At 43.7% G+C, this 15,693-nt stretch overlaps 1 protein-coding gene across 1 annotated transcript in view; it reads left to right on the top strand.

The window, feature by feature from the left end:
* The window catches only part of CHUK (component of inhibitor of nuclear factor kappa B kinase complex), a 22,017-nt gene extending 7,311 nt beyond the window's left edge, over nucleotides 1-14,706 (top strand). Inside the window, exons 9-21 of the mRNA XM_081947068.1 lie at nucleotides 116-251; nucleotides 678-872; nucleotides 4,391-4,493; nucleotides 4,895-5,018; nucleotides 5,697-5,848; nucleotides 6,237-6,298; nucleotides 7,186-7,295; nucleotides 8,583-8,632; nucleotides 9,217-9,313; nucleotides 10,747-10,894; nucleotides 11,830-11,963; nucleotides 13,307-13,406; nucleotides 13,950-14,706. Of these exons, the coding sequence (XP_081803194.1) occupies nucleotides 116-251; nucleotides 678-872; nucleotides 4,391-4,493; nucleotides 4,895-5,018; nucleotides 5,697-5,848; nucleotides 6,237-6,298; nucleotides 7,186-7,295; nucleotides 8,583-8,632; nucleotides 9,217-9,313; nucleotides 10,747-10,894; nucleotides 11,830-11,963; nucleotides 13,307-13,406; nucleotides 13,950-13,976 (1,438 nt within the window). The 3' untranslated portion in view covers nucleotides 13,977-14,706. The remainder of the gene's footprint in view (nucleotides 1-115; nucleotides 252-677; nucleotides 873-4,390; nucleotides 4,494-4,894; nucleotides 5,019-5,696; nucleotides 5,849-6,236; nucleotides 6,299-7,185; nucleotides 7,296-8,582; nucleotides 8,633-9,216; nucleotides 9,314-10,746; nucleotides 10,895-11,829; nucleotides 11,964-13,306; nucleotides 13,407-13,949) is intronic.
* The last annotated feature ends 987 nt before the right edge of the window (nucleotides 14,707-15,693 follow it).

Consider the following 15,693-nt stretch of genomic DNA (forward strand, 5'->3'; position numbering starts at 1 on the left):
CAAGGCAGAGGATACGAGAGACTGGTGGTCCTTCAAGTAACCAGGCCACAGAGTGGGGCAGGATGGTGGTAGCCGGTCTGGTGGGCTTACCTTTTCCTTTTGTTTTGTGGCTTAGTACAATTGTAGACCCAATGGAGCTCTGGCTTCAGATGATGCTGACCTGGGACCCCCAGCAAAGGGGAGGCGGAATAGACCCAAACACCAATGGCTATAGGTGTTTTCAAGTAATGGAACAGTTGTTGAGTCTGAAGGTAAGTGGGCAGATTACACATTTCAATTAAAAAGATTGATTACAATTACAATAAATAGGCTTTCATTTACTTTGAGTCTTAAAATGCTCAAACTTTGTAACATCAAGACAAAATTTTCACCCTTGCTCATAGGAAATAAATAAATTAGAACCATTTTCCTGGTGCATTTTTATTTTTTGAATAACAGTAACATGATTGGAAACTGGGACAGCAAAATCTAGTTGTTATCCCCCCTACCCCCACCCCAGAAAAACGTTGATTGTAGGTTTTTCCCCTCCCAATTTTATTTTGAGCATCTTAAGCCTGTCTCTCCTAAATGCACGGGGTGGGGGTGGGGGGGGGTATTGCTGGTGAAAAAAGCTTCAAAAACAAACTTTTTCAAAGTATTGAGTTCTTTGCTGTTTCTTTGCGGGGTTTTCTTTTCAGATTGTCCACATTTTAAATATGACGTCCGCCAAGATCCTGTCGTATTCTCTGCACCCAGAAGAAAGTCTTCATTCCCTGCAAGTTCGGATTGAATCCGACACCGGAATCGGCTCGGGAAACCAGGAGCTGCTCCTGGAGATGGGAAGCTGTTTAGACCCCCGGAAACCAGCCTCCCAGTGTGTCATTGATGGCGTAGTAAGATTCCTTCTCAAATTCTGACCAACGAGGCCTCTTTATTTGCACATCTTTGCTAACAGTCATTCAGAGCAGTCAGGCAGAACGTAAGAATTTATGTCACACAAATTTTCATAAATTACTATTTATGGAAATGGAAATTTCTGTCACCTTTTTTATTTTCTGTAAGGCTTTTGATAAACAGCTCTGGTAAGATGCATCCTTTTCTTCAGTTCCATTTTTGCAAGACTATAAAAGGCTGCAGAGTTTAATATTTCAGAAGCACCAGCATAATATGGAGGAGTAAGCATTACTTTACACTGTCTGAAAGTTGAGTCACGGCACTGGTTTTATTTTCTTACTGGTTTGAGACGTTTCTCAATTCCATGTTCAGGACTCACATCCTCTTATGAAATAATCAGCAGTCAGAACTTCTATTGACGGAAACCAAAACATCAAAAGAACCAACAGCAGGTAGAGGTCCGGAGAGTTGGAAAAAATTGAAGTTAGCTCCTGCTTCAGACCAGAGCTGTGAAGGATAATTAAAAATCTCAAGAGATTGTCCCTCGAGGTCAGAAAGATCACAGAGATGGAAGAGAAAAAGTACAGAGAACAGAAAGATCTTCTCGCCTTCTGCTCCCATCTCCCAATGTTTCTCCCAAGGACAACCAACCCGAAACACCTGGGGATTTGAGCCGAAGGTCTTTCAAATATCTTTCTATTCGCTCTACCTTCTTTCGTGGGTAGAAAAGGCCTTTTTAAATCTCGGCCTTCGTCTTTCCCTTCTCTCTCTTTTCTCTCATCTCTCCCGTGTCCTCCTCTGCCCTGGCAGATACGGGAGCTTCCCAGAGCTGTTAAGGCAGCAGGACTGCAGAGACCCCGCTCGTCTGGGCTCTGCCCCAGTGGCTTCAGAAGAGAGCTTCATTGCACGATTGCCCTGGCATTTCTGGCATTTTACCAAGGATGCTCTCTTGTTTGTTTGTTTTGCTAACCCTTTGTGGTTTCCCTTATTAATTCTTTCCTCAAAAAACTGCTAAGCCCTGGGGGAAGAGACAGAATAGCTCAAGAGTTTGTGTTGGGAGCGGTTGACTGGACTTATCATCCAAGATAAACCGTTCAAAAAAAAAACAGATACTGCATTCTTTTTGTGGTCTAAGAGAGAACAGACTGGATCTCCCAGATACCCTCTTCTTGTTAGCTGAAGTTTTCTTTGTTTTGGAAGAACAAGTTAGTGTTTGCAAGAAGGAAGGCATCTTAGCACCACTTAATGCAAGAACTGGAAATGTTCGTTAATCATTTTATACAAATCTAGATTAGAACTCAGCTTCTTCCAGCTCCTTTTTTAAGACTTGTAAAATAAATTAGATCATTACAGAATTGTTCACTCTGTGAGAGAGAGAGAGAGAGAGAGTGTGTGTGTGTATGTATATGTATGTATATATGTGTGTGTGTGTGTATACACACACACACACACATATATATATATACATACATACATATACATATATACATACACATACATACACACACACACACACACACACATATATATATATATATATATATATATATATATATATATATATACATACATACATATACATATACATATATACATACACACACACACACACACACACACACACACACACACACATGTTCTCCTGTGCGCTGCTTGGGGAATCCAAGCATGGGTTAACTTTGTCCATTAGCCTAGAGACTGAGTTATGAAATTGTTAACCACGCCTCCTCTGACTGGATAGCCAGTTTTTTAACTCAGTCCAGCCTAAGGAGACATAAAACAATTTGCTCTAGGACTAATAGGCAAATTATCCCATTCTTCAGGATTCCATATCTACAGGATTAACAGCGGTGATTCTGAGCCTCATTGTCTTTGGCAGGGCGAGAGTCTGCTGTCAGCCCGAATTTCATTCGCTCGTCTGTCAGCTCCCCCATGGCTTCAGTGGTGAAGGGGGGGGAGGGGCGAGGAGAGTTTTAAAACGTTCAGGGCTCTCTTAAATTTACTTGCATGCGCTCGAGAGTAGGTGCGCCACTCTGTTCACCGTTGCCACGGTTGGGGGGGTCAGTTCGCTGCGCTGGTCTTGGAGGGGAGCGACCCGTTAACACTCGCAGAGTGTAAGATTGAGGTGAGAGTGTGTAATTCAGTTTTCAAGTGGTCTTTGTCAGCTAGGCATTTGGTTCTGGAGAGGAGGGTCTTGGCTACAGAGTTGATCTGTGCAGGGTGGTGATGGGATTGTGCGTTTAAGTAGCGGTTGGTGTGTGTGTTTTTCTGGTAGATGGTGTGTCCTAGGGAGCCATTGGGCTTTTTGTAGATTAGGATGTCCAGAAAGGGAAGTTGGTTGTTTGCTTCTATTTCCATAGTGAATTGTATTTTGGATCAACTCTGTAGCCAAGACCCTCATCTTCAGAACCAAACAGCTAGCCGACAAAGACCACCTGAAAACTGAATTACACACGCTCACAAATGTATTAATCTCCAACGGATTCCAAAGAAAAACAATTACCAACCTAATCCAAAGGGAGACTCCCCCCAAGAACCGAGATACAGAACAGGACAATGGCATCACCCTCCTCCCTTACATCAAAGGCACCACAGATAAAATCAGCAAAATTCTCCACAACCACAATATCAAGAGAGCCTTCAACACTGACCAAAAAATAGCCAACATCTTAAGAAACCCCAAAGACAAAATCCAGCTAGAAAACCAAGGAGTCTATGAAATACCATGCAAAATCTGCCCTGCAACATACATAGGACAAATGAACAGGAGAATAAATCCACGCATTGCAGAACACAAGAATGCAGCAAGAAAAAAGAAAAAACGTCCTCCCTTTTCCAGCACGTTAAAGCTACAGGACATGAAATTAATTTGAAGGAACCAAATTAATCTCAAAAACTGAACACTTCAACAAGAGAATAATTATGGAAGCTATCGAAATTGAGAAACACCCCCACAACGTGAATAAACGTGACAATACCTCCCGCCTACCAGACATCTGGAAACCAGCCCTAGTCAACAAACGAGCCCCATCCACCACCCAGGCCGTTACAACACGAAACAACAATGGACACCCAGCCAGCACCAATCTACCAATCATGATACAACCACACAGCCAATCAATCCACTTACTGAAAACAAAGCCAGCCCTCCACCCACCCCCCACCAAGATTTATAGAAAGACGGCAGGTCCTATCACACTTTAAGCCCAAAATCCAGCTTGAAGATGGCGAGTGGGACCTCGCTGAAACGTTGCCAAGACAATCTCAATCTTACACGGGAAAAGACCTGAATACAACAAGACCAGCACACCTACACCTGTGAAAATCTACGAAAACAAATACATACATATATACACATATACATACATACATACATACATACATACATACATACATCATATATATCCTATATGTATGAGTTTATTCATTTCTTCTTGCATATTGTTACTGAATTATTGGTATCTTGTGAAGGTTTGCAAGGAAATGTTTTGATTTCATAATTTCTCTTCTTTACCAGAAAGGCTGGGATAGCTACATGGTATATTTATTTGATAAGAGCAAAACTACATATGAAGGACCTTTTGCTTCTAGGACGCTTTCTGACTGTGTAAATTATATTGGTAAGTTTGTCTCAGTTTAGTAATAATTATTAGTTATTCTAAGATTTGGCTATAGCGTATTTAGGAAAAACGTTCTGCAATCACCTTTGAGTCCTTATTAAAATATGAAAGTGTAAAAAATACTAGCACTAAATCAATCAGAAGAAGGTACAAGCTTCCTCCTGCCGCATTCCTCATTTTCTTTGAATTTGGAAACAATGATGTGCAAATTGTAAATATTGAATTCAAAATTGCAAAAATATGTCATGTTTAACTCGGTGATAAGCAGGGATTGTGTCAGCTTTGGTTCCATCACGAATATTCTTAAATTCAGTGCCTGCCTCCCTCCCTCCTTCCTTTCCCTTTTTATAACTTCCAGTTTTTAATATACTAATAAGGATGGCCGTTTTTTCCTCTCTCAGTAAAGGACAGCAAAATTCAGCTGCCGGTTTTCCAGCTTCGGAAGATCTGGGCTGAAGCCGTGCACTATGTCATCGGCCTGAAGGAAGATTACAGCCGCCTCTTCCAGGGCCAGAGAGCTGCCATGTAAGTCCCGGGGGCCCCTGAGGAAGAAGCGCAGTGGGGCGAAAGGCTCGGACGAAGGAGGGCTGCGGGGTCCGATTAGCGGCCCTTCCACACCTTCCTGTGGCCCCCAGTGGTAGGTAGGGCCGTCCATTGGGGAGTCCCAAATAGCATTGTAGCAATAGCACTTAGACTTATATACCGCTTCATAGTGCTTTACCGCCACCTCTAAGAGGTTTACAAAGTCATCATATTGCCCCCAACAATCTGGGTCCTCATTTTACCCACCTAGGAAGAATGGAAGGCTGTGTCAACCTTGAGCCCCATCAGGATCGAACTCCAAGCTGTGGGCAAAGTTAGCCTACAATATACTACATTCTAATCATTGAACCCCCAAGGCTCCCAGCATTAGCAATAGCACTTAGACTTATATACCGCTTCACAGTGCTTTACAGCCCTCTCTAAGCAGTTTACAGAGTCAGCCTCTCGCCCCCAACAATCTGGTCCTCATTTGACCCAACTTGGAAGGACGGAAGGCTGAGTCCAACTTGACCGGTCAGGATCAAACTTCCTGACTGTGGGCAGAGTTTAGCCCTCAATGCTGCATTCTAACCATGCGCCACCAGAGCTACCTATCCATGGATGTTTATGTGTAGTTGTGACGGGAGATTAATGCAAACCTCTCCTTGTCCCACTCTCTAGGCTGAGCCTTCTGAGGTACAACACCAATTTAATCAACAGGAAAAACAACATGATCTCCGCATCACAGCAACTGAAGGCCAAGCTGAATTTCTTCCAGCAAAGTATCCACCTGGACTTGGAACGATACAGCGACCAAATGACCTATGGAATCTGTAAGCCTTTGGGCCAGGGATGGCCCCAACATGTTGATTAACCTTTTGGGGGGGGGGGCACCCGCTGGAGGTCATTCCTGTCCCACACCCCCAGCTTCTCTGGGGGCCTGGCATACGTGTTATCGGGATCCAACCGAATCTTATAACTGAAACTGTTTATCAGCCAGTTCATCTTCTTAACATCTACATCCTTTAGGTTTCCTCAATACAGAACTCCAAATTCTTCTTTTCTACCTCTTTCTTGTCTGAAATGTACAAAATATGTTAAATTTCCAACATTCATCAGTATAACTACTTCTGTTTTGGAGCCTTGTTTGTTTCAAGCCAAGCGTTGCTTATTTTCAGAGAATATGGTAGCTGTAAATTAACCCCAGTCTATTTCTTTAAGCCTCAGAGAAAATGTTAAAAGCTTGGAAAGATATGGAAGAAAAAGCCTCACTGTGCGAAAAGGTACGGCTCAAAAGCAGAGTGTATTGTTTCAGGCCTCTGGCCTTTTACTGTTCTTGTCCCCATCATCCTTATTAAGAGCTTTCAATTCTGAGATATAGAAAAAAGTAGGAAATTAATAAAAAATAAAGGCAGGAAAGTGATGAAAAACTTATCCAAAGAGCATTGCTTTTAAGCCACATTTATTGTCACTGTTACCAAATGTATATTTTTAATTCTGAGACAGCACCTCACATATAGGGAAAGAATCAGAAGCTAATAAGAACTAAGCTCCCCTTTCTTGTTCTGCGTTTCATTATCGCTAATATTGAGACAATCCTCAAATAAAGCCGTCTGATTTAGAGAGTGCTCAGCCATTGCTATCCCGGATGGAGAGGAAAATCCCCCCCCCCTCCTAGCCATTCCCTCTCTGGTCAAAATGGTATGTAGGAGCACCCTGTCTGTAAGAGAGACATAACCTTGAGTCCGTGAGGAAGACGTTCTATTTTTCCAAGGCCTCTTAAATTGAGAACATTCAAATCTTTTCCATCTTTACTGCTTATTATTCGGAATACAGGCCATCTAGCCCTACCTGCTACTTGGTGTGGATGTTTCTCTACCTCAGCAATAATTAAAACCTGTGGACTTCAACTCCCAGAATTTCCCAGGCAGGAGTTCCCCAAGAAGGAATTCTGGGAGTTGAAGTCCATACATCTTGAAGTTGCCAAGGCTGAGAAGGGCATCGCCAGCAAATAACCATCCAGCTCCAATTAGAAACTCCCGGGTGAAGGAGACCCCCTGCAGCAAATCCTTTCGTTCTGTCCGATGGGAAGGGACATCCGATGCAAAAGAAATAGTCTGAGTTACCTAAGTCAGTCTGTCAGAGAGGGAATTTCATTTCTCCTTTGCAGGTGGCGGATATCGGCTCCCTGGATGAGCAGATCATGGCGCTGCATACCGAAATTGTGGAGCTGCAGAGAAGCTTGCACGTACGACGTCAAAACGATGTAATGGAAAATCTGTAAGAAAACAAAAACTTTTCTCATTACGCCACTGACTTAGCAGGAGGAGGCCTGATGGTGGTTAATTAAGCTCTACTCAGCATCAGTCATAGCACCTGTCGCTAATAAACCTTGAATGTGCCCCAAAATGCCACAAGTAAATGTACCGACCGACAGGCAGCTGGAGACCGAAAGCGTTTATCTCTTGATTTGGCCACTCGGAGTCTTCTCTGACCAGGGTCACCCATAAACATTGCCCCCATAATCCCCTGCCTCTCGTGCGGGGCAGTTCCATGTTGGCAAGTCTTCTCTGCTTGGCCCTTGGGAGGGAGAGGCCGAGACCCAGGGGCAGAAAGGCTGAGGTTATCTGATGGACGACCGGGAGACGAGGGAATGGCCGTCAGTGTAACGCACATGGAATGGAAAGCTGAAAGAGCCCCCTTCTTAATCCACTGGCCACCAGTTGCTTGCCGATTGTTGGAGGTGAGCACAGACCTCCCGGTGGAAGGGGGGGGGGGGAGATGAAGCATGACTGGATTCCAACAGCCGCCCACCCACCCACCCACTTCAAGCTCTTTGCCATTTGCAGTGTTTCACATCATAAGACCATGTTTTTAGAACAGTTTTGCCAAAACTGGCATTTATTTTTGATTTCTAGCGAAATTGGCCCGCACAGTGGTCACTTAACCGCCACTGCAAAATAGGTGATAAAATCAGGTCAGTCACATGGGTGATAGGATTTACAACAGTCACAAGATATGACCGAAACGGCCTCATTCCATTACAGTTGTAACTCAAGGACTACCTCTGTTTAAAAAAGGATCCAGTATTTATAGTTTTAACACAGTTCTTGAATTAAAGGGGGAAGTCTGTAGCCGCTGATTCCTTTTCTGATGAGTTGCGCTGTTGAAATCCACCTTGGTGCCATTAAATGGCCCACTCATTTGACCTGAGGGGAAAGCCGAAAGTTTGGCTGAGTTCAGTGTACTAAACATTTACAAACCAAACATTGCCCAGCCTTAAGAGGATCACTTTTATAGTTTTGTTGCTGCTTCTCCTAATTGCCCATTTGTTCCTGGATGGAATTACAAAGATTTCAAAAATCTTCCCTTTGAGAGCTAGCAGATCAAATATTCCACCGTTTTATTGAGGGTGAACACTTTTAAGCTCCCACTCTTACTAACAGAAGTCAGTAGCCATTTGTTACACCTGCATTTCTACACCTTGTGAGCCCCTGGCCTTTGTTGAGCCCTCGCCCCAGAGGGGAAGGGGGGAATCGTGCTGACAGCTGCCCCGTCTCTCCACAGGGAGCAGAGAGCCATTGAACTCTACAAGCAACTGAAATCAAGGCCTCCAGGTAGGGACGTCCCTCGTCCTTCTCCCAGGGAACAGGCAAGAGGCCCGGGAAAGAGAGGGGCACAAGCAGAAACTTTGCAAAGGTGCCTGGCTAGATGGGCTCAGCAGGCTTGGGAACAAAGAAGATTTGCTACGCCTCATAAGAACAATTTTTTTTTTAATGAGTTGAATCCTCTGCCTCTTTTTCATGTTGCAGCTTTCTTTAACGGTTTCCTAAGTTTGTACGGTCATTTCTAGCTATTCGAGGGTAAAAATTTAGAACAGACAGGCTGTTCCTTTGGTGGTGCTGTTGACTCCTATCTAGTCAGACCCCTCATTCCCCCCCCCCCTTAAGTGGAGCCTCTGGAGCCCTTTGGGTTGAGGACGTAGTAAGAGGTATAATATTGGAAGTCTTGTTCGAAGATGACAAAATTTTTCAGTCCTGTTTACTAGGATTTCTGATCTATCCAAACAGTTGAAAATATATTATTCTCATTATTAATGCTAGTTTAAAGGGTTCGGCTTTTCTTCTGAGGTAAAATCTGATTGCCAAAGGCTTTTTTTTATGTGGAGGAAGTTTACCCTTTGGAGAGACCTCTCTTTCAGACCAGGTGTACAGTGACAGCACGGAGATGGTCAAGATCATCGTCCAGACAGTCCAGAGTCAAGACTGGGTCCTCAAGGAGCTCTTCAGGCACCTCAGGTAACCGGGCAGGCACACCTGTGATCCAGCCCTGCTCTCTCCTTTCCCAGCCCTGTTCAGGGCCCAGGATCCAAGGGACATCGCTTGGACTCTGGTTGGCTTCACCTCTTGCCTTTGTTCTTCATTTATAAAAATACCCAAAATGCGGAACTAATCCTTTCCAGTGTAGTTCTGGTGATCAAAGCTTGTTCGTAGTTTCAAAATAGGCTTCCTTAGATTGATCTGCTGTTTCTTGCAAAAGAAACAAACCTCTTTGGAAAAGGCTGGCTCTGAAACCCCCAGGGGACAGTCCAGGGGCCAAAATGGGCTCCAGAGAATGCAGGACGTCCAGGGCTGCAAGGCATCCGTAACAGGTCCTCTCGGAGAAACTGGCTAAAAAACATTTTATCATTGGCCGATTTTCCATTTATTTGCCAGAATTCGTTTTTAAAAAAACACTGCTGGAAATAATAGACAGAATTTACATATAGCGTGCAATTTCATTCCATTTATAGTGTGTTAACGCTTTGTTACTATTTTTAGTTTAATTTTAATAATGAATTTCGGTTCTTAATGTGGTTTATTTATTTATTACTAGTTAATGATATTTTAGAAAGCTATTGCGTACGTGACATTTAAATTCCTGATTTACTTAGCTGACTTATTTATATGTCTTTTATTCTTTTTTTCATGTATTCTCTTGTATTTGTTCATCATGCGTTTTCTTTAAAATGTTCAATAAAGGGGGGAAAGCCAAGAAGCGGTGAAACAGGGGCCACTCTAGTCGTGAAGCTCCAAAACACCTTTTTTTACACCTGCTTAATTTCTCTTCCAGAGAGGGGCAATACCTGTTACTGTCTTTGGGAGGGAAACGGAGTCTGAGAGAGTCTTTTATTATTGAAAAGGTGGCTAAGCACTGAGCCAAAACATTTGTGTGAAAACGTTGGAAAAAGAAGGGGGGATTGAAGGAAGATTAGCTAGAGAAATTACTCTGTCTGCTCCTTGGCTGTTATGAGGTCACGGAATCCCTAGAAATATTCCTGAATTTGCCCTCGATTCTCTCTGGATCACCTAGTACAGGGGTGTCAAACTCCATTTCATTAAGGGCTGCAACAGGGTTGTGTTTCACCCCGGGGCAGGGGTCGGGGGGACATGGCCAGCTTGACGTCACTCACCGGGGCTCTGTTTTCAGCCACGCTGGCCTCCTGCAGCCTTCTGCCAGTGAAAATGGAGCCCAGGCTGGCCACGCACAGCTTCCTTGTGCTCCATTTTCACTGGCAGAGGCACTGTGGGCCAGTCCTTTGCTGTTTCCAGGGTGGGCCTGCAGATCCGAGCACCCTGTGGGCTGGATCCAGGCCGCGGGCCTTGACTTTGACATCCCTGGCCTAGTACCACTGCGGAGGGAAAGGATTGTTGCCTGTCTTCTAACCATCTCTCTTCTTTTTGAATCACAGCAAATTGCTGGGCTGCAAACAGAAGATCATCGACTTGCTTCCCAGCATCGATGTGGCTCTGAACAGCATCAAGGAGGCCGACAATTCAGTCATGCAAATGCAGGGGAAACGGCAGAGAGAAATCTGGCACTTGCTGAAAATTGCTTGTGTAAGGATATGGCTCAACCAATTGATGAATATCCAATACAACCCATCATCGTTACATTATAAATAAGCATCGCATTTGTCTGTTTGGCGACATTGCTAACATATAAGCAGATTTTGGTTCAAATACCAGCCTGGACTTGTGTCTGATGGCTAAGCAGAGAAAAAGAGAGGGGGAAATTATCTTACAATGTGCCTCTTAGAAATATTCGGCCATTTTTCTCCCCAGAATTCAGGGGTTCATTCAGGTACGTCATCTGGAAAAGCTGAGTACAGATTTGGACAACAGAAGGCAAGGCAGGTTGGGCCACTCTTAAGACCCCATTTGATATCCCTAGATTAGGCAGGGCAAAAGCGTTTGAGCAGAAAACCACACATCCGAAAATGTGGGTGTCACTGACTGATGATATTCAGATGTCAACCTGCCCCACCCTTGTTATTGGTCACCTCAGCATCATCTGCTAAATATCAACTGTGAGTGGGTTTGCACTGTCCTGTCCCCCCCCCCCCATTTCCCACAGCTGTTTAAGGCTTGAGAGCCTCAACATATCGGCCACCCTATTGGCCCTCTTCATAAGACAGAGCTGACCCAGCGGTTCTTAATCCCGGTCAGTTCATTCAACCTTTGAATGCCAGCAGTTCAACAGCTGAGAGCAGCTTTTACGTTTTTTCCATCTGCGGGTATCCAGAGGAAGGAAATGGCGCACCACGGGTGCACCTGATTGGGGGGGGGGAGTTACTTAACGCTCTGAATGCTGCTTTTCCAGAGTTTTATATATGCCAAACAATTCCAGAGTTTGGTCACTTGGACCAGTTTCTCATGACCCATTCGCAGCACCATCCAATCAGAGTCGTTGGGGATAAATGCAGGACGCAGGTAACTCCACTGAAAGCCTGCGTGTCTGTTCTAACACTTACTAGTTTTCCTTTTCCTTGTAGACTCAAAGTTCTGCTCGATCGGCCAGCTCCAGCGTGGATGGTCCCCTCCCGTCTTCTGTGCCTGCCTGGCTCTGTCAAACTGCTCCGGCCAACATGCTGCAGCCGTTGCCTTTCGTGGAAGCCTCTAGAAACGCGTAAGAGGGGGGGGGAAGGGGGCTCTTCCTCCCTGCTAGAAACCCGGCCTCAAAGCTGGCAGTTGACCCTCCTGTCAGGAAATGCAGCACTTTGTTCAACGAACAATTTACAATACAATACAATACAATACAATAGTAGAGTTGGAAGGGACCTTGGAGGTCTTCTAGTCCAACCCCCTGCCTAGGCAGGAAACCCTATACCGTTTCAGACAAATAGCTATCCAACATCTTCTTAAAGACTTCCAGTGTTGGGGCATTCACAACTTCTGGAGGCAAGCTGTTCCACTGATTAATTGTTCTCACTGTCAGGAAATTTCTCCTCAGTTCTAAGTTGCTTCTCTCCTTGATTAGTTTCCACCCATTGCTTCTTGTTCTACCCTCAGGTGCTTTGGAGAATAGTTTGACTCCCTCTTCTTTGTGGCAACCTCTGAGATATTGGAATAATGCTATCATGTCTCCCCTAGTCCTTCTTTCTCTTAAGCTAAACATACCCAGTTCCTGCAACCGTTCTTCATATGTTTTAGTCTCCAGTCCCCTAATCATCTTTGTTGCTCTTCTCTGCACTCTTTCTAGAGTCTCCACATCTTTTTTACATCGTGGCGACCAGAACTGAATGCAGTATTCCAAGTGTGGCCTTACCAAGGCATTATAAAGTGGTATTAACACTTCACGTGATCTTGATTCTATCCCTCTGTTGATGCAGCCTAGAACTGTGTTGGCTTTTTTGGCAGCTGCTGCACACTGCTGGCTCATATTTAAATGGTTGTCCACTAGGACTCCAAGATCCCTTTCACAGTTACTACTACTGAGTAAGGTATCACCTATACTGTACCTGTGCATTCCGTTTTTGTTGCCTAAATGTAGAACCTTACTCTTTTCACCATTGAATTTCATTTTATTAGATAGTGCCCAATGTTCAAGTTTGTCAAGATCCTTCTGTATCTTAAGCCTATCTTCTGGAGTGTTGGCTATTCCTGCCAGCTTGGTATCATCTGCAAATTTGATGAGTTCCCCATTTATTTAACGGAGATGGCACAATTAGTAGAATAAAGAACATCTACCATATAGGACATGAAACTGAAAATTAAAGGGGGAAAAAAAGAGAATGCTTGAAAATAGGTCATCATTTAATACCATAATTGTGGGCTTAATTGTGGTTGTAAGTCGGGGGCTAATTGTAATTCATATCGCAAAATTTCATCCTCCAAAAAGAAAATACCAGGCCTTAGGATTGCTGAAGAGAAGGAAGCTCTCCTGATTTTGATTGGTGTATTTAAATAGTTTCCTTTATTGTGTGGAGTAGCTGGAATAGAGAACAGCCATCTTTGTTCTTTTCCTGACAGGTTGAATTTTGCACATTTGTTGGAAGAAAATCTAAGCTATCTTGACAATTTTAGCGCCGTTATACACGAAGCGAGACATGACCAAAATAACAGCATGATGGTGAGTTGAAGCTTCCCTTCGACATACTTTTAATAAATAATTCATTTATTAAGAAGAAAAGACAGCTTGGAAAGTAGGTCATTCACTAATTCAGCAAGAGAAACTCCTCTACTTTAGAAGAAAATGAAGATATCCAAGCAAAAACTTTGCATAAGCATTTTGGTAAGGAAGACATTTGAGGCTTCCTTCTTCTTTTATCTTACGTGAAGAATTCTCCACGAGTTTCCTCAAAGGAATTTTGAGGGACTCTGAAGGAATCTTGCAGCTCGGTGGGTGATCAGTCCCACCCTGTGAGTGAAAGAGAATAATAATAAAAGTGAATTTTCCAATACCCAGTCCTTTTAATAAGGCCAGCAGTGGGGAAAACACAATTCTCTTTATTTGGCCTGCAAGTATTTTAAATGCCCTCTTCTCTGTGTAAGAGAACTGTACAACAGTAAGGAAAACACAGAGATTGTTCCTCAATTACCAGTTTGAATTTTAGTCCGTTTTATATCGATTACTGCATAACAATTCAGATTATTGCCTTGTTTTCTTTTGCAGAGTCTCGACTGGAGTTGGCTAGATTAGAGTGTCCGTGTTGCACAACCATATTTGCAAAAATGGGCCTTTTAACTTAAAATACCTCTTTCCTTTGAATTAAAGAAGGACCAGATCGAAGAGTTTGCATCTTCATCCAGTTGTGGAGGTTTTGGGAAAGTGGCCCTGCTTTACCCTCTCAAGCATCCCAGATAGAATATTCCATCACAGGATCTGTAATGCACTGTAATTGAATAACCCCCAAAAGATCATGTTGGGCTAAGACAGAAGTCGTGAAAGGTGCAAAATAAATTATCTGTTATATACTGTATTAATAGAAGAGAATATATGTAGCTCAGGATTGAACTGTGAAGTCTTTGGCTCTCTCGGGGTTTGTTTTCTTAACAGACGTTTCGTTACTCAGTTAGGGAATGTCATCAATGATGCACTCTGATGCTACCTAGCTGGCAAACCCCACCGTCTTCTAGCACTGATGGTGTTACCTAGTTTGGTAATGAAACGTCTTCAAGCAAATGACCAAACTCGGAGAGCCCCAGGACTCCATAGAGCTTATTACACGCCTTGTGAACTGTTCTCTTTTCTATGATCCTTGCGGAAATTATTCATAGTATATTTCTAATGAACAAAATTGGGAGTATTTTTGTAATATATAAAGATATTTTTTGTTTGTTTTCACTTCGAAAATATCTGACACTTGTCCTCCATGTAAAAACAATAGCTTAGAAATGTCACAAATAAAATAATCTCAACAAGTAAGAAATCAGCTTGAATCTTTTATGTTTTTGTTAGAAAATTAGAATAATGCATCAGAATGAGTTTCAAACCATCTGTGAATAAAAGGTTTCATAAATAGTTCTCTTAATATTTATTGAGAGTAATTTTGCAAAACTCTGCCCTGTTGACTTTATGGGAAGTAAGAATGTCCAGCACTCATCCCACCAAATATTGCCCTGAGGTTCATGGTTGTCAATGGAGGCCTATCCCAGAGGCAGTAATTAAAGTGCCAGGCTAGAAATTGAGAGGTGGTGAGTTCTAGTCCCACCTTGGGCACCAACCAAACCAGCTGGGTGACCTTGAGCCAGTCACTGTCTCTCAGCCCTAGGAAGGAGACAATGGCAAACCACTTCTGGGAAACCTTGCCAAGAAAACTGCAGGAGCTTCTCCGGGCAGTCTCCAAACATAGAATCTGAAAAGAGGGGTGGGAGGGGGGGGGAAGCTGAGCGACAGGGAAGAAACTCAAGCAGTGTTACAAAATACACACCGTGAACTACATTTAAGAAGCTTATGGGATTTCTCTGTGTACTTTGTGGCAGGGTGGGGGTGGGGACAGTACGCACTTCCCAGGCCAGTGGGGGGGCTGCTGGAAAAGCCCCATCGGGTGTCAGCCCTGCGAGGTAGGCCAGCCAAGCAGCACGCCCAGAAGGACCGGCTCTGGCTTTAAGGTTACATTAACAGAACATCTTGCAAGCCTGAAAGTACATTCCTCCCCCCCCCCAAAAAAAACAAACCCCAACCAACAACAAACCCAGAAACCAGGCAGGGAAGCTCTCTGGGAAGCCTGCAAGTGGCCTTTGGGTGGCCCTGGATGCTGCAATGATTGTCAATACGTACCAGTTCCCAAGCACCCCAAATTTTGATCCTGGGGACCCTGCAACAGTCATAAGCGCAAAGACTGTTAAGTCACTTTTCACTTTGAGCAGTCATTAAATGAATGGCCTTAGGCTGAGGATTACCTGTGGCTCCTCTT

This window comes from Natrix helvetica (assembly GCF_964273705.1).
Source record: "Natrix helvetica genome assembly, chromosome: 3".
Classification (NCBI taxonomy): Eukaryota; Metazoa; Chordata; class Lepidosauria; order Squamata; family Natricidae; genus Natrix; species Natrix helvetica.